This window comes from Ursus americanus, chromosome 14 (genome assembly GCF_024610735.1).
Source record: "Ursus americanus isolate L20-20 chromosome 14, mUrsAme1.1.p, whole genome shotgun sequence".
Taxonomy (NCBI): Eukaryota; Metazoa; Chordata; class Mammalia; order Carnivora; family Ursidae; genus Ursus; species Ursus americanus.
This window is the reverse complement of record NC_142140.1, coordinates 19,011,753-19,030,082: the sequence shown is the minus strand read 5'-3', so window position 1 is coordinate 19,030,082 and position 18,330 is coordinate 19,011,753. Positions and strand designations below refer to the sequence as shown.

The 18,330-nt window shown below is 39.2% G+C and overlaps 1 protein-coding gene across 3 annotated transcripts in view; it reads right to left on the bottom strand.

Moving 5' to 3' along the window:
* Window positions 1-18,330, bottom strand: part of SHQ1 (SHQ1, H/ACA ribonucleoprotein assembly factor) — a 331,525-nt gene that overhangs the window by 291,332 nt on the left and 21,863 nt on the right. For all 3 annotated transcript variants that reach the window (XM_045808098.2, XM_087866854.1, XM_045808097.2), the window contains exons 6-8: window positions 11,647-11,774; window positions 1,995-2,149; window positions 133-186 (exon numbers count right to left, since the gene is read on the bottom strand). In XM_045808098.2, coding sequence (XP_045664054.2) covers window positions 133-186; window positions 1,995-2,149; window positions 11,647-11,774 — 337 coding nt within the window. The remainder of the gene's footprint in view (window positions 1-132; window positions 187-1,994; window positions 2,150-11,646; window positions 11,775-18,330) is intronic.

Below are 18,330 nucleotides of genomic sequence, written 5' to 3'. Positions count from 1 at the left end.
TGGAAAAAACACTTATATACTAAAGTTTCCACTTTTAAAAAGTCAAGGAATTGCTTGAATTACCCAAAATGAATGGCAACAGAAAAAGAACTTTTTAAACAAAATCCAAAAAATTGCAACTGAAAACCATACCTCAAACCAGCACAGAGTGGGACTCAGTTTTCTAATATTCCATGCAGATTCGACCTTTATTTGATTTAGAAAAAAGAGGACTGTCATTTTAGAGGTTAAAGTCATTCCAAAATAAAGCAAATTCCAAAATACCCATTTATTCAACTAGTATCTCAGCAGCATTGACATACATAAGAACTAAGAAGTAAGTGTCCATGACTGAGGAAAAATAATTGCTTTGCAGAAGCTATCAAAGGCAAGTGTCTGCCTACTTTCCTTGGGATTTCACAAAGTAAAGCTTTTCCAATGATAAGAGTACCAGAAGTTAAGAGCAAATAAGCAAGGGCTTTGAAACTAAAAATTAAAGCAAAGCGATGCTTCCTCAATTTCTGTCCCTCTCAACTAAGTTACTTGCCTCCCCAACATACTATGAATAATCTGCCAAAGGACTCAAAGATAATATTGAAGTGCTGACTGTGGCACTTATAAAGCTGCTCAAGAATTTGGCCTTTCAGAAAATGCTTGTGAGTAAGTACATTCTAGAGAAGGTCCTGAAGTTGCAAGACTTTGTGATGTCAAATATGCAAATAAAAGAATCAAAAATGGTAACTGTTATTGAGCATAACTAAACACTCTCACTCATCTCCTTAAGCAATAATGTGAAGGACTTTCTTTGTCAAAGAAAATGTTTTCTCCAATTAAAGTATCCTTAAAAGATGAGTGGAAACAAAAACCATTTCCAGCTACATTATGCCCCTGACACACTCCTTAATATTCATTTTGGAGCCAAATGCAAATCTCAAGAGTTACCTTTGAAATTTGCAGAATCATAACAACAGAAAATTTGGCACATATCAAATTATAATCCTAATACTACGCTAATGCTATGATGTTGAGAAAAGCAGATTAAATAATATACATCACGACCCAATTTAAATACACATACACAGAAGTACACAATGAAAGACTGGAAGAGATGTATCTCCTCGTAACACTAGCTATTTCTAATTGGCTGAGATTACAGGAAATTTTAATTATTTTCTTCGTATGTATATTTTTCCTTTTATCCTGATATGAATTATCTGTGCAATCTGTAAAAAAGGAAAGCATATGCTCAGCTGGAAAATAACCCTTGAGCAAGTACAATTACAAACAGCTGCAGGGGCACATTAACTGGAAAGACTCTTTTTTGGCTTTGCAGCTTTTTTTAAATATACGGTCACTGCTATAGGTAAGAAAGAAGCTTAGCTCTTCATTTACAAAATCGAAAGTGGGTTAAGAAGAGACACAAATTTTATATTATTTTAAAAAAGATCATTTAAGAAATAATATACTTTATAAAAGGTTTTACAAGATTTCTTTCAATAGCAAAAAAAGATATGATTCAAGTTTTTAAAAATGTGATTTACATGTAATTTTTTCAGAAGCATACCTACTGTATAAATTGAGGGACACCTGCGGAGAAATTCCCTTTTTTCGTAAAAAGCTATACCTTGAGTCTGCTAATGGACAGCTTGGACAGAGGATATAAATGGGAATGGTAAAGTTTACCTCTCGTCAATGTCAAGTGTTATGCAGAAACAGCTCTGTTCTTTGGCCAAGTCATCTCCTAAAGAGATGAGAGCTCAGGATAACCTTTCTCTACCCTCAGCTTTATTGCCTCGCTCCGCTACTTGGTAGACACTGATGCCCAGAGAGAAGAAAAAAGATCAAGCAAGCATTATGCATTCATGCTGAGTACCAACACGCACGTGCAGCTCTGCCAGGAGCGTCCCCTGAATAACTAATCACAACAGCTCTTACTCTCGACAGGAGGAGTGATGCCTTACAGTTTATTTAGGCCGGTCACTTTCGCCAACATGCATAGACATACGGGCACTTACATTCTTCTCTCCTTCAGTGACACGGGTTTCATAGCAATATGCCAGAAGGATATCAATCAGACTGTAGTACACTTGGCAATGAGCTCTCTTGTCCAGCAGGTAAGATTTATTGACAAATTTTCGCAGCTGATATTTCTCTTCTTCAGAAAAAGACACTAGGGAAAAAAATGCATTTAAAAATTAAATGTTCCATTCAGTTTTGTAAAACCCCCAGTGTGGAGGATTTGTCAAAATTAGAACTTCGATTATAGAAGCTGAAATAAGAGTTATTTAACTCCGAATATAGAAAGAACTTTTAAACTAGACTTCACAGTTTTACTAAGGGCTGTGCATCTGCTCAAACCCTAGTAGAGCTAAATAAAGGCGAAATGTCTAAACAATATCTATTCCTTATTTCTAGGATGCCCCCTTTTTGCTACACTGTCCTGTATTCAAGGCATCTAAGTGCTGGAGCTACTGACTTTAAAATAAAGATAAGACAGTTAAAGAACAGAAAACATAATGGCTAAGTAAAGCACTCTGTAAATATTCATTACCCATTTTGAAAGTTCTATATAAAGGAATAGGAATATTCCCATAAAATAGTCAATGTTAAGGGCAAAGTATATTGATATTTTTTATACAAAGAAACAAAGTGTTACATCACACACATTTGACTTGAGGGAAGAGGATGGTTCCTTTCAACAATGTGTCTTTTCTTCTTTGGTTTGTCACCCTTTCTCCATCTTCACTGACAGCCTCCCCAAATTAAAAATCTAGTATATATCATTTTATATTTTTCTCTATTATCACGTAACGCTATACAGACACACAAATATATACAAAGGAACTTATACCTCCTCCCTCACCCCCCACCAAAGAATTATATCCTTTTTCTTCATCTAGCGTACCTCACTTAGTATCTCTGGCAGATCTCTCCAAGTCAATTGGTACTTAGCTAATTTTTGTAAAGGAGTAGAATATTCCACGGTGTAGTATGCTCTATCCAACCACTCCCCCTACTGATGGGCATCCACTACGCTTCCAGTTTTCTGCCACTGTATTAACATTGCATAAATGTCCTTACCACATGTCCTTGGACACTGAAGCTGTATTCCTATAAAACAGACTCCCAAGAGTAGATTCACTGAGTTAAAAAGTGAGTCTGTTTTTAAAAAATACTTCATTTAAAGGCTACAACTCACCTTTTTAATGGTCATGGACACAAGTTCTCTTTCCTACACACATCCCTCACACCCAGCAATAAATGTAAGAGCTTCTCCTACTCGTTTCCGGTTTAACAGATAGGAAGTGACTGTGGTAGAAAGAATTCTAAGATGAGACCCACTGAGTCACATCATTTGAAGGTGTGCAGAACCTGTGACTTGCTTCTATCCAAAAGAATATGGCAATGGTGATGGGACAGTCACTATCATGATTATGTCCCATCAAGAGTAGACTGGAGCCAGAGACACCGCTGGTTTTAAAGAAATATGACGCCATGTTGTAAGAGGGCTGTGTGGCAGCAAACTGGGGGGGGGGGGGGGTTCTGAGATCAGAGAATGGCCCCTAGCTGACAGTCAGCAAGGACATGGGGACCTCAGTTCTACAGCTGCAGGAATCGAATTCTGCCAGCTATCATGTGAGCCTAGAAAAGGACCCTGAGCTCCAGAAAAGAACTTAGCTACCAAAATATATTAAAAAAGAAAAGAGAAGATAGCCAAATTTATTTACAGCCTTATAAGATGCTGAGCAAAGACCCAGCTAAGCAAGCCCAAGTCCTGAGCCATGGAAACTGAGTTAAATTAGAACGGTTTCTAATTTGTGGTAATTTGTTCTACAGCAAGAAAAACCTAATACAGTGACAGATCACCGTTACTGCAATTAGTATTTTTCTAAATGCTAAACTTTGAGCATAACTTTATAGGTTTGTTGGCAACCTGTGAATGAACCATTTAAATGTGTTTTGCCCATTTTTTTCTATTGGATGGCTTGTCTTGTCAAATTTTTAAGAACTCGCAGTTATAGATATGAAGCCTTGTCATGCCTCCAAATCTACTACCTCTCCACTGACTTTTGTCTGTGGGATCTTTTGCCAATGAATTATTTATTGTGTAGACAAATATGTGCATCATTTAAAAAAAAAAGATTCTGAATTTATAGCCTTTGATAAGGTTTCCCCAACCCCTGAATTGTACACGAAGCCTCTCAGCTTTTCTTTTTTTTAAAAAGATTTTATTTATTTGACAGAGATAGCGTGCATCTGCAAGAGGAGGGCAAGGGGCAAAGAGAGGGAGAAGCAGACTCCCCACTGAGCAAGGAGTCCAACGCAGGCTCCATCCCAGGACCCTGAGATCATGACCTGAGCTGAAGGTGATGCTTAACCGACTGAGCCACCCAGGCGCCCCTCTCATTTAAGATTTACAGTTTCCTTTTAAAATGTAAGTCTTTAATCCATCTGGAAGTTACTTTTTCATGTTTTAAGATTTCGGCTAATTCCAGATAGTCTGGTCAGTAATCCATCTTTTCCCACTGTACTGACCCACCAACTTCGTGAAACACATGGGCTGCTTTTCTTGCTAAAAATTACTTCTAAGCATTTTCAGCTTTTGTGACTTGTAAATACAACATTTTCCCCCAATTCCAGTAAGTTACTGAGAGGAGAGAGAAAATCTATTTCTTTTCACATACCATCATAACCAATGTTTGGCTACCCAGACCAAAAAACTAAAGTACTTAATAAATGCTAATGATACAAAAAAAAGAAAAGAAAAGAAAAGAAAAGAAAGCCTTTATGTCTACATTGGTAAGGTAAGCAAGTGTAAGACTGAAGTTCCTTCTAAGTTTCCTTTGAGGGCTACAATACAGGCAAGCCAACAAGTATCCATTCTCTCACAATAAAACATGAACACCATCAGTTACCATACATATGAAGTAAAATACACCTGTCTTAACGTAAGATTTACAGAAAGAGTAACAGCTAACCACATACATGTACTCAGTTCCTAGCTAGTGTAAAACACGGCCTACTACTCATCTTAAGCGATTTCTACAAAAACTCAACCATCTAGATAGTTTGTTACCTCTAGATAAAAATGTTATCAATCTCTTACTTTGCAAAGTAATCCTTAATTTTCCTTCCATGTCCTATCAGACAATCATCTTCAAATTCACTTAAAAAGTTTTTAAGCCAGATAAAGAGGAGCAGCCAGCTTCCAGTTCCAGTGCTTCTTATCAACCTAATTCCAAAATAACTTTAAAAGGCTCTTTCTCCAGGGTTTAGAATTGCCCATTATATTTAGGTAAGGACAGGCTATACCGCTAACCAAAAAGATCCCAAAATACAGTGAGTTATATAAGATAGAAGTTTCTTTCCCATGCTACTATTCTGAGTGAATGATCCAGGACTGGTGAGGCACCAGCATCTCCATCATATGATTTCCACCTATCCAACTAAGAAAGCTGCTCCAGGTTTTTACCATTTTCTTTTTTTTCTTTAATATTTTATTTATTTGAGAGAGAGCGTGCATGAATGAGAGACAGCAGAAGCAGGGTGAAGGGCAGAGGGAGAAGCAGATTCCCCGCTGAGCAGGGAGCCCTATGTGGGACCCAATCCTGGGACTCTGGGATCATGACCTGAGCCGAAAGCAGACACTTAACCGACTGAGCCACCCAGGCGGCCCCAGATTTTACCATTTTCTAAGCAATAGGAAAGCAGACTAAGATGGCAAGCACCTTCTTTCTAAAGACCTGATCCAGTGCACATAGCACTTCCACTCATTTCCCATCATCCAGGACTTAGTCACATGACTACACCCAGTGGCAAAGAAGGAAAGAAAAGGTAGTCACCAGGGCAGTCACTGGCTGAGCACTCCTATGCCCAGCTCCAACTCAAGAAGTCTCTTGGGGGAAGACTAAAAAAAGACACCTGGCTATCTGTGATGCTAACTTTCAGGAGACCAAAAATTATGAAATCACCTTTTCTTTTTTTTCTTTCTTTCTTTCTTTTTTTTTTTTAATTTTAAGTAGACTCCACACCCAACATGGGGCTCAAACTCATGACCCTGGGATCAAGAGCCACACTTCTACCAACGGAGCCAGCCAGGCGCCCCTAAATTACCTTTTTAATATTCCCAGATCACCCTCTTGGTAGCTAGCTACCCCATCCCTTTCTGTCTCTGCTGAACAAAAAAATGCCCTTCTGCTCCTCACAACTTGGTAAAAGCCAGAAGAGAGAGAATATGATTACTGACACATGCTGGCCCCTTCTCACAGAGTTCCCTAACCCACTTCAGTCCTCACTTAGGAGCCTTTGCTTTAACATGGCTTCTTTTTGTTTAAAGGCTTCCTTCCAGCAGTTTTACAGTCTATCCTCTGGGGGAAAGAATCTTAAATACAGTTATTGGAAATTACTAGAAGCAATACTCCTTTACTCATTAAAATTTACTTAGTGCAAAAAACAGGTCTTGAAATATATTTATGTAATCATTTTTTCAACGATGTTAGAAATCCTATGATTAAAAGTATGAAAAGAAAAAGGAAATAAATGTGTATTGTTTACATAAATGACAACTATGAGAATGCATTTACTTAATTTGCTGGCCATAAAAAAGGTGTATTTAGCTTTTTTTCCCCCCCAGAAATGTGGATACTTTTTTTTTTATAAATCCTTTTAATCTTTTTTTTTTTTTTAATTTTATTTATTTATGTGACAGAGAGACAGCCAGAGAGAGAGGGAACACGGCAGGCGAGTGAGAGAGGAAGAAGCCAGCTCCCAGCGGAGGAGCCCGATGTGGGACTCGATCCCCAAACACCGGGATCACGCCCTAAGCCAAAGGCAGACGTTTTAACGACTGCGCTACCCAGGCGCCCCGAAATGTGGATACTTTTAAACTTAATGCAGGAAGGTGTCCAGTGAAGCCTTTTTTAAAGACTGACATTTGGAAACAAAATTAACAGACAGATAAAACAGGTACTGACTGTCTCATTAAAGGGCTCATATGAAGATCCTTTAATTTAAATAGAAGCTCTCCATTCAATTAAAGCAACCTGATGTAAGGAAAATTTAAAAAGGAACATACTGCCAAAGAAAGTATACCTAACAAAGTATTTTAAGTCCCCTAGTATATTCCTTGAGGTTTGAGACAGTATTCTCCTAGGTACAGCTTTTGAGATGTTCATTCCTTTAGCTAATAAGAAAGTGCCAGGTGTTCATGATGATATTATCTCACTTGAGAAAAGCCTTTATCCTAGTTGACTAATAAGGACTTCTGCTTCCAGATAATTCTAAATCATAAGGTAAGCATGCCCAGAACCATTTAATAACACATTAACTCATCTGAATGTTTACTCCCCTTCATTCCTAAGTAATCACCCCTGTATATAAGCTGAATAATTTGTAAAGGCTGACCTGAGAACTGCGGGTTCTGATGTTCCATCACCCACAAGTAAGGGCTTCCCCATATTACAGGCCACTGTCGGGGACTGTATACAAGAAAAGCCTACTGGAGTGTCCTCTTCTGAATTCTTGGATGCTAGGTGCCCCTAGCCTTTCCTTAAAACACACCACCTTTTCCTGAGTGTTTTCAAATCCCATTTTGGCCTAAAAAGTTCATTGATAAATACACAGATATATTTAAATTCTGAAATTCAAGCAAAGAAACCAGAGATGATAAATAACAGTATCAACAAAATAGGAAATCACTAGAGAAACCAAAAGTCTGAGATCCCCAAGGCCTTTTTTATTGGAGCTGTAAATCACATCAGCCAAAGGGGAACTTGGGGAGGTTTGCATACAATCAGGTCTGACCAAGCAGCAGCAATGGGAAGAAGTACAGATGCAGTGCCAACAATACTTGGATGATTGCCACCATGAGTAACATTTGTCAAGCATTTGTATGACTTTGCTACACTACAAAGCAGCTCTGCTATATGGTTCACAACATTTCGGTTAATTATACTTCTATAAATAATCTACACTCAAACAAAGGCAGCTGAAAGCTCAATTCATTTGGGGAAGAAACTGGTGCCCTAGCATGATGCAAATGGCCCAGGACCACCTCCCCACATTAAAAACCCCAATCAATACGCCTGACGACTGCAAAGGGACTCCCATCAAAATGGGAAGTGACCTTCTTACTTCGCTTAGAACATTTCCTAGTTTTGTTACTTTTAAATCGTTCCTTCTCTCTTAATCTCCCTCCCAAATATCTCTGTCTTCCATGGGTCAACAAGTAAATAATCCCTGATCTGGCTCCTCTCAGAGGAATGCTAATCTGTCGATTGTATTGTATACTTTCTGGAAACAGATCAAGGCAACCAGAAGAAAATGTGCCGCATTCAAACCTTTCGCCTAAACGGGTAGCCCTGTAGTGCTACAACTTTCAAAGCTGACACTGACAGTTAGCTCCACAAATACTGAAGGCCTCACTGGTGCCAAACAGGATGTCCCTGCTAGGAAGTTCACTGACTAAAAATGTTATGTGCTGTCATACCAAGCAACCATGTGCCAAGATTCTTGGGCTGAGATTAACCACTGAAAGACAACATGGGAAATGTGGTAAGCCCATCCTCATGAAACCAGAGCTCAGGCGGAGCACAGCGTTTTAACACTTCCATTTACAAGCCTTTGGGGGAGGAAGACTGGGATCATTACTGAAAATGTTAATAAAAGTCTCCATGTTGTAACTCAGGGCTACAATGAAAATAACAGGAATCACAACTGAGGCAAAGACAGGGAGCGAAGTTCACCATCTAAGCCTTATCTGGAATTCAAAACAATCTAGCTTACTATTTTATGACGAGGATGAATCCAAGGTAAGCCCTCACCTGCGCTGTACTATCTGCCTGGCAACGGCTGATGAGGGAGCATAAGAGAGAAAACACCCCACTGCCGTGACACAGAAAGGAAGGAGGCCTGGGAGGCACAGAACAAAGAGGAAGTGGAGAGGAAAATCCAGGAGTAGCATGCTCCCTGAGTAGGCTGAGGACTTCAAGGTTTATTTCCCTTCTCCCATACTGCAACCTGGTTCAACACACTTCAACTTATTTTCCCAATTCTGGGTGTCTCAAATACTTGAACAAGAGAAAAAAAAAAAAAAAAGGAAAGAAGAAAAATCTCAATCACAAAAAACTCCCCCTTAAAGTTTTATAAATGTACAACAATTTTAATTTCTCAGAGAAGCCATTCAATTCCTGGCTCTCCTGCCATTGGTTTTACTCTACAATCATAATCTCTAACATTTACAACATGCTAGGGACTTGAAGTAAATCCTCTCATTCAATCGTCAAGACAACTCTAGGAGGCAGGCAGCAACCCAGCAAAGATGCACAATCACATGACGAGCCTGCGGTGGAGCAAGGCGCTAACGCCCAACTCCATCTTTAGCTTCTATCCCATGTGGGATATCCCGTGTGGGAAAGGTACTTTCTGTACAATGACACAGAGCTCAAGTTCTACTTTACATCATATGTCCTTGCTAATTTTAAAGGTGATTTTTAAAATGAATCACCATACTACCTTAGTAGACTATGACTGTTCCTCAAGCACCAGTTGGGGTACGTGCCCTGGGTTGGATGAAGATGAAGGGACAGGAAGGGCAGTGGTTAAAGCAATGACCTGGCTTAATCTTCTGTTAAAATTATACACAGAGAACCCACCTAACTCAAAGGCTGGCTCTCACAGAAAACGGGACCTAGAACAAGCTACAATGGATCAAAGTAGAGCCAGTTAGAATTTAAATCAAAGGGAATGCCTTTTCTTGATTTTTAGGGCAACTAGCTCACCCTTGTGGACAGAAAACTTAACTGCACAACCACCAATTTCCACCCACACCACCTCATTAAAATACTGCACTGAAACTGGGGAAGCTGATTCACACCACAGACCACTAGATAACCTTGAGGATTTCTGAGTGAGCAAGCTTTCCAAACAGATCCACATGGCATAGATCGTTATCCGTCTACATTGTGTCAGCAATCCTCTACCTGAAAATTCATCAATACAATATGGGATGTCTCCGAAAGATTCTTAAACTCAAATCAAATATAAAACCAAGGATTTGTTGAAAACAATGTAACAAGAGTCATTACTTATAAATGAGTTTCTCTTCTGCAGTAGAGTCAATTATAAAAGATTAAAGTAGCAATTTTTCAATCTGGTAGAAATCACCTAAACTCTTAACAAAACGCAACTACAAAAATATTGACAGCAGTTTTTATTTATTCTATAAATATTTACTGAGTATTTATTATATAACAGGCATTATGCTAAGACAATGGAAACAGAGCAAATGACAGACTACTGCATTACTACACAGAGAATCAAAATACTGTCCTACAACAGACCTGCAGCTACTGTAGACGGAGTGCCCAAGAAGGCCACTGCAGAAAACTGGGAACTACCCAAAGGGCCATCAGCAGTAAAGAGCCCAAATGTTCACGTGTATACACAACGTGCCGATACAGAAGATGTACAACACCCACTACCAACTACGGAAAGCGAAGGAAGGACGGGGTGCGTAGGAGTCTGTGCGTACATGTTTCTTACAGCAGATATTCAGATATGGGTATCTGCACTGAAAACATCCCCAAACTGTGAACAGTGATTACTTTCAAGAAGAGGAATTTGGAGTGAGGAGATTCTTTTTTTTTTTTTTTTAAGATTCTATTTATTTATTTGACAGAGATAGAGACAGCCAGCGAGAGAGGGAACACAAACAGGGGGAGTGGGAGAGGAAGAAGCAGGCTCATAGCGGAGGAGCCTGATGTGGGGCTCGATCCCGGAACGCCGGGATCACGCCCTGAGCCGAAGGCAGGCGCTTAACCGCTATGCCACCCAGGCGCCCCAGGAGTAAGGAGATTCTATATTCCAATTCACGTGTGTATATGTATGTGTATTCCTTTCATTTAAACGTTGAAATTTCATTTTTTAATACAGATAGAAAAGCCAAATCAGTATGACAGAACACACAGGCCTTCTATTTTTGATCTATCCGAAACTTAAAATTCTAACATACAAAAGTAATATTCTGAAAAAACTGGGAAGGATATATTAAAATCATTCAACGAAGGGAATGAAAACTAGATCTTTTCCACCATTACTAATATCAAATGTCCTTACCAGAGAGGAATGTTCAGATCTTTTTTTTAAAGATTTATTTACTTATATAAGAGATTGTGTGTGCACACACACGTAAGTGGGCAAGAGTAGGGAGGGGCAGAGGGAGAGAATCCCCAAGCAGACTCCCAGTGGGACGTGGAGCCAGGTGAGGGGGCTCTGTCCTACGACCCATGAGAGCATGACCTGAGTCTACATGAAGAGTTAGGTGCTCAACCAACTCAACCAATTGAGCCACCCAGGTGCCCCTAAATGTTCAGATCTTTCAAGCAGATTACTTAACTACTACAGATGTCCTGTGTGTTCATGTCCCTAAATTTACTTAAAAAATAAAAATTTTAAAAAGGACCCCAGTGATTCAAAAGTAAAGCATACTTCAAAAGACTGTCCCAAGACAAGTCTAATCACTGAGTGCCATTTTCCAGTCCAGACTAAAGACTACATTTCCAAAATTAGCAAACCAAAATAGTATCTTCTCTCTATGAAGCAATTAGAATTGTGTGCTTAATAATAGGGAAGATGGTCAACAAATGAGCCTAATTTTGAGTTCCTTACCTAATGCAGCATGATTTTCTTGCTCCTGACTCTTTCCCAAAGAGGCCATCATTTCTGAATATATATCACTCCACCAAGGATTATACTTCAAAACCTGTTCAACAGCCTCATCTTCAAAAAAGTCAGCTCTGGAAAGAAAACAGTGAATGAGCGTGTTATATAGAACTGGGCTGGTTTTCATTTTTTAAAATTTTATCTTAACTCATCACATTTAGTACTAGAAATATAGATTATTAATTCAAAGTACAGATCAAGGAAACAAGCACTGTATTTACTTTGTTTGTGGTCACTAATCACCATATAAAGCGAAAACTATGCATCTGACTAAAGGGATAGCTGACACTTCTGCTCTCTTCAGAAACAAGGTACAGAAAAGACCAGTCCTCCCCTGAAAGCCCATCCCCTGTACGGCAGTGGCATGGGATGAAGCAAATCTGAACACACAACAGACGAAGCGGGGAACCTCCGCTAGGTGTGTAAGTACCACCTATTTTGGTAAGGTTACAATAAAGGAAAGAAACTTGTAACTCCACCAAGCAAAGAAAAATGAACATATCAACGGGAAACACAGGATACTGCACACCCACAAAAGGCTACACGTAACACACATACGTATTTTTTAGCATGTGCCTTCATACTTTCTACCAAGATGCAATCTCTCTTTCATAGCTCTGCTAATCTTTATAGTTTCTTGGCTTAAAACTATTGAAAAAGAAAAAAGCAACCTTTGTAAAGAACAGAAAATTAACTTTCCTATACTTCACTTTCTCGGTTTTTAAACATTTACTTAAATGAGAGAGAGAGAGCACGAGCAAGACAGAGAGCACAAGTGAGGTGGGGGGCAGAGGGAGAAGCAGACATCCCCCCAAGAAGGGAGCCCGACACAGGGCTCGATCCCAGGACGCCGGGATCACAACCTGAGTTGAAGGCAGACACTTAACCAACTGAGCCACCCAGGTGCCCCTACTTTCTCATTTTTAACTTGAAAAGTAACTGCTATATTCAAAGTATACTCCTGGAGGACATTCGTTCAGAAATTACAACCCTACATTCAAAGTTGAAAACTGTATTCAGAGGAAAAGAGTGACAAAAAGTATAACTCTGGGTGAAAAATTCATTTATATTTCAGTTACTTAGAAACTCAAGGAACTGGTTGATTTCATAAACTGATTTTCTAGCTGAAAGTTTTATGATCTGAAATATTTTTTCTTTCAACTGAAACAGTGAAATCTTTCTAAAAAGAAGTATCAAAGATAATTTACGGAATTCTTCATATGTGCCAAGCACTGCACTGAATGTTTTTCACCCATTATTTCCTTGAATCCTCACACCACCCCCAGGGGTGGGGGGAATTATTAATTCTCCCATTTTGCATGAGTGGAAACTCAGGGTCAGTAAATTTGTATATCATGGCCAAAGTCAAAGAACGTAAGAAATATGGCCAGGATCTGGACCCAATTTAGTCTTACTCCAGAATTCAAGCTATTAACCAATATAAACATTCCATTTTTATGCTTGAGGAAATAAAAGTACATATTGGGCAAAACTGAATAGCAATGATCTTGAAATAGTAATTCTCGATATCAATTTTGTCACATATGTGAGAGATATTTCAAAAACATAAGTAATATGAGTAAATGGCCAAAATGCTAACTAAGTCAACAAAAAGCAACGACTCTTTGCTCTGTTCCAACTCCATTTTGGGCAGTGGGATTACAAGGCTGACAAGACACAGGTAGTCACAGTCCTTAGGGAACTTACAGCATCATGGGAGAGTCCAACAATCACAATACAAGTGCTATGTAATTGCTATGACCTAACAGTACAAGCATCTACAGCAAAGTGAAATTGGGATGACAGGGAAGGTCCCTGGAGAAAAGAGTATTTAAACCAATAGCCAATGATAATTAACAGTTAATTACACTAAGAAGGGTGGGGGAGTATTCTGAGCTGAAAGAATAGTTAGCAAAGGCTAGGAAACAAGAAGGCACATTTAAGGGGGAAAAATCTGAGAACAGCTGAAAATATTATGTTGTAGTGACAACAACATTGTAATAAGCCATGTCAAAAAAATCCTAGTGGATTTTTACCCCTAAAAACAACTGAACACTTAAAAGGTTTTACATACAGATCTGACATTGGTGTGTCTTGGAATATCACTCTCACTGCAGTATAGCAAATGGTCTCAAGGCACAGAAATCATGGAGGCCTAGAAGAGGGTAGCAGCCATGGACATGGAGCCAAGTGGATGGATCTGACCTGTAGCCAGAAACCAGAACTCTTAGGATGCAGCAGTAAAGGGAGCCAGGAGTCAAGGTTTATGCTCAGCATTCCGGCCTAGACAATTCAGTGGATGACAGTTCTCTGATGAGACAGGAACACAGGACGCTAATAGAGATGTCTGGAGAGGGGCGCCTGGGTGGCGCAGCAGTTAAAGCGTCTGCCTTCGGCTCAGGGCGTGATCCCGGCATTACGGGATCGAGCCCCACATCAGGCTCCTCCGCTATGAGCCTGTTTCTTCCTCTCCCACTCCCCCTGCTTGTGTTCCCTCTCTCGCTGGCTGTCTCTATCTCTGTCAAATAAATAAATAAAATCTTTAAAAAAAAAAAAAAAGAGATGTCTGGAGATGGAATGACTTCTGCTTGGAACAGGCTGAGTTTGAGATGTCCTTAGAGGACATACACAGACTGGTGCAGTAGGCAGTCAGACACACCTATCTGATGCTCAGGAGAGACACATGGGAATCATGAGCGTTTAGATGGAGACGGACGCCAAAGTAGAACATGTAATTGCCCAGCAAGAACTTGCAGAGTGAGAAAAAAGGACTCCAGACACTAGAGTGCTGACGACATTTAAGGCAAGAGTAGAAGAGCCCATCTGAAAAGATCCTGCGTTTCCCCTAGGAGACAAGTGATGGGGAAAAAAACAAAACAAAACATGACTTTGTGAAATATCTCTACCACCTCCATGCCCTCCATCCAAAAATTTCAAAATGTTTAAATGACTCCTTTGAGTAAAATCTCACTAACAGAGCCCCAGTAGTTTAAAATGTGATGGTTTATTCTTTATACTGTCCATGGTTTAAGAGTTTCGTGAACAAGATCTGAGGTTGACCTAATGTTCTACTTTACAAAATAAATTTATTTCCAAGTTTTTAAGCATCGTTCATTCAACGAGCATTTACTGAGTGCCCTGTACACAAGCAGCATCAGGCAGATGAAAATCAGTAAGCTGCTCCTGGCCCTTCAGGGCTCCACAATGTAATGGGAATGGTACAAATACAGAACGCTGTACAATCAAGATGAGCTGTAACTTGGGAGCACCGAGGAGGGTTTGCTCTGCCAGTCTGAGAGGGAGGGCACCAGGGGATGACAACGGAGTTCAGTCTTAAAGGATAAGTAAAAGTTGTTCAAGCAAGGTGGGGCAGGGAAGAAAACAGCTACCAAGGGAGTATCATGAATAAAAAATATGCAAGAAGTGGTGTGGTACAGGTGGAAAAATACTAAAATTCATTACTGCTGCAGTGTAAACTGTGGGTGGAGAGGCAGAAGAGAAGCTCCAGAGGCAGGCACAGTCCAGATCACAGAGAACTTTCTGTGCCGTCCTAAGGAGGTAGAAGCTTATGCTTTAAGCAATGGAGAACCCTGTAAGATTTTAAGCAGATGTTCATTTTCAGTACTTAAGACATTATACTGCTGGCGTTACGGTGGATGGATCTGCAGAAGTCCAGGCTGGAGGAGATGCCAAATACGACTGTTGCGCTAAGGCAGATGCATATGAGGACCAGAAAGGGACCGAGTGAAGGAAACAGTAAAGAGATAAATGGTACCACTTAAAAGACAAATGTTTCTACCCCGGGTGACAGGTGTGAAAAATGGTACACTCCACCAAACAGAAAATTCAGGAAGACTTTCCAAGTAAAAATGAGAAGTTCGATTCTGGACATGTTGCAATAGAGGAGTGGGCGAATACCCAGTCGCTTTCTAAACCCTTAACAATGTGGCTTTTCTTCAGAGCACTTACCACAATCAAAATATTGTCTGCGTCCCCACTAGAATGGGAACCCCATGAGCGCAGGGATCTTGTCATATTCACACTAATCCTCAGTGTCTGTGACGCTACCTGGCATGCAGTTCATCCAAACAAGTATTTGTTGACCAAGTAAGGGCACATGCGAGAGAATGAATAGATGAAATTTTACTCTAATGCTTTTCCCTAAGCTTGCCATTTTGAATGAAGAGCCATGTTGGGAGCAGGTGACTCTCTTCCCACCCTCGTCACTACTACTTACAGTCTTGAGATTCCTCAGTCAATCCAAAAGCCTAATCAGTATACCAAACTCTTTAACAAATGTACAGTACTGAAAAGTTACAATTTAAGATGGCACCCCAAATGCTACTGATCATTTCCTGCACCTTTTCTTATCTCACAGTATTTAGAGTGTTGACTAAATTCTTCTACTTTTCTCCCAAAGAAGAAAACAGGTAGATTTTACGAATTGGTTGAGGCAAAAGATATGCCAACAATTAAAAAATAATTTGCCTGGGGGAGGAAAAAAAAAAGCACTCTTGGCAAGAGAAATATGAAAACTTGGCTATGATAAGCAAAACAGGAAGGCCTATTAAACAATGTTTCAAGATGCCTTCAACAAACTGTAGTGTAAAAATAATATTCAAAAGGAGTTACAAATAGAGAAAAATAGATAACCAAAAACAATACATGTTTATGGATTATCTGTTACATGCCCACTATTCTGCTGGGCTGCAAAACACACAGTGGGGAAAAACATCACACAATGGCATGTAGAATTTACAACAAAAGATTTAAAAAATAATTATTATCCTAAGTCATTTATACGTGCCTTCGGAATGTATGAATTTTTCTATATGATGAATTAACCTCACTGTGTTCTGTCTTGGGATGGATTTAAAATTGGTTTTCCCTAAGCTCCCAAAAAACCTGACACCACGAGAAGACATCATGACCAGTAAAGGATAAGTCAAACAACTTGAAAGTGTCATATAGTACATGCTAACGTAATATATATTATGCATTAAACGTGTACATTACATTTACGTACATAAATGTATAATATAATACACGCAATGCATTGCCTGCAATGTAGGTAAAAATCGAAGTAAACCTTTTCTTCCACTGTATTAACCAATAAGAACAATTAAAAAAGCACTGAGCGAAAAAATTTTAACTGGAAATTTAAAAGAACTTTACTTGCACTTCATTTATTATTAACACATTTGGGTGACTCAGCTAATATAAATAATGAGTACAAAATAACACAAAAATGACAATTAGCCCAAGTCCTACTGCTACTGGAAAAGTCACAAAGAACCTTTACCTCACGGCTTCCACTCTCCGACCTGCCCATGACTAAATTTAAACCACTCCTTGAGAAATGGAAAGAACACTTCATGCATACTATGAAAGAAAATGAGCTTCTGGATACACAGAAGATAGAGAAAAATAAGGACTGCATATAATATCACACTGCTAAGTATAAATTCCAATTTCCTAATTCTCTCAGGCCATACAGTTATTCTTCCAGTTTGAGAAGAGAAGAGATAGGCAGTTCTTCTAATTAAGCTCCCTCCCACTTGAAATTTTAGTCTTGTAAAACTCATTCTGTTTTCATGCTGGCCCGAGAAATTTGCTGACAATGAAATTTCCCACTTTAAATATTCAGCATGATTTTAAATAGGTTTCTTCAAATTACTCTTCAGTGGACCTTTAAAACCACAATTGGAGAGATAAAGGTAATTAGAAATGGCAATGTAAATGGAGCTGAATCTCTCAGATGTCCTCCAAAATATAACATACCCTGCTCTTACCCATGTCCCCCCAGGACGTTGAATAGTTCTATCATTTATCACTACACATCACTCAATGCATTTGCACATCACAAGATACATTTCTGCCATTCCAATTAGTCTCCCACTGTGTCACAGGAGATAGAATGTTAATCACAAGAGCAACAGCAGTTAAACTGAAATAGTGTACATGAAAAGGAAATACAAAATGACAAATGGAAAGACTCTTTTCAAGTCCCGACCGAGCCACTTAGTAGTGGTATGACCTTGGGCAAGTCCCTTAACCTTCTTTCCCCAACCGTTGTGAAAACTGATTTAAATAATCACTTGAGAGCACTTGATAAGCTGAAAGCACTATACAAAATAAGAGAATATGATGATAACAGCTGTACATATAACAGTTTAGAAACTGTTGGCCTAGAATAATAATTGAGGCCTTTATCAACATACAACTCACATCCTAGCATCCACAGAGGCCAGGTGACAATCCCATACTTGGAAGAAGTGTTACTATAGTGACCAATGAGAGACATTACAATGCCTAAAGTGATTATTTACCTATCCATTAACTAGATAAGTTCGTTAGGCAAATACAAACCTGACAGAGATGCACTATGGTGAAAGACACAATTAAAGCAGATGGGAAATACAGCAAAACGTAAAATTGGATTTTATTTATATCCTACCACAATGAATAATTATTTGTTAATTACACTCAGATCTTCAATTACAGGTGCTCGCAGACCAAGTGTTGGAAAACCCTGGATCAGCCAAGAAATGCAGTACATGTAGATTCAAATTCTTAAAGAAACTGAAACATCTTTTCATTTACATATACTGTTAATTACAACAAAAAGTC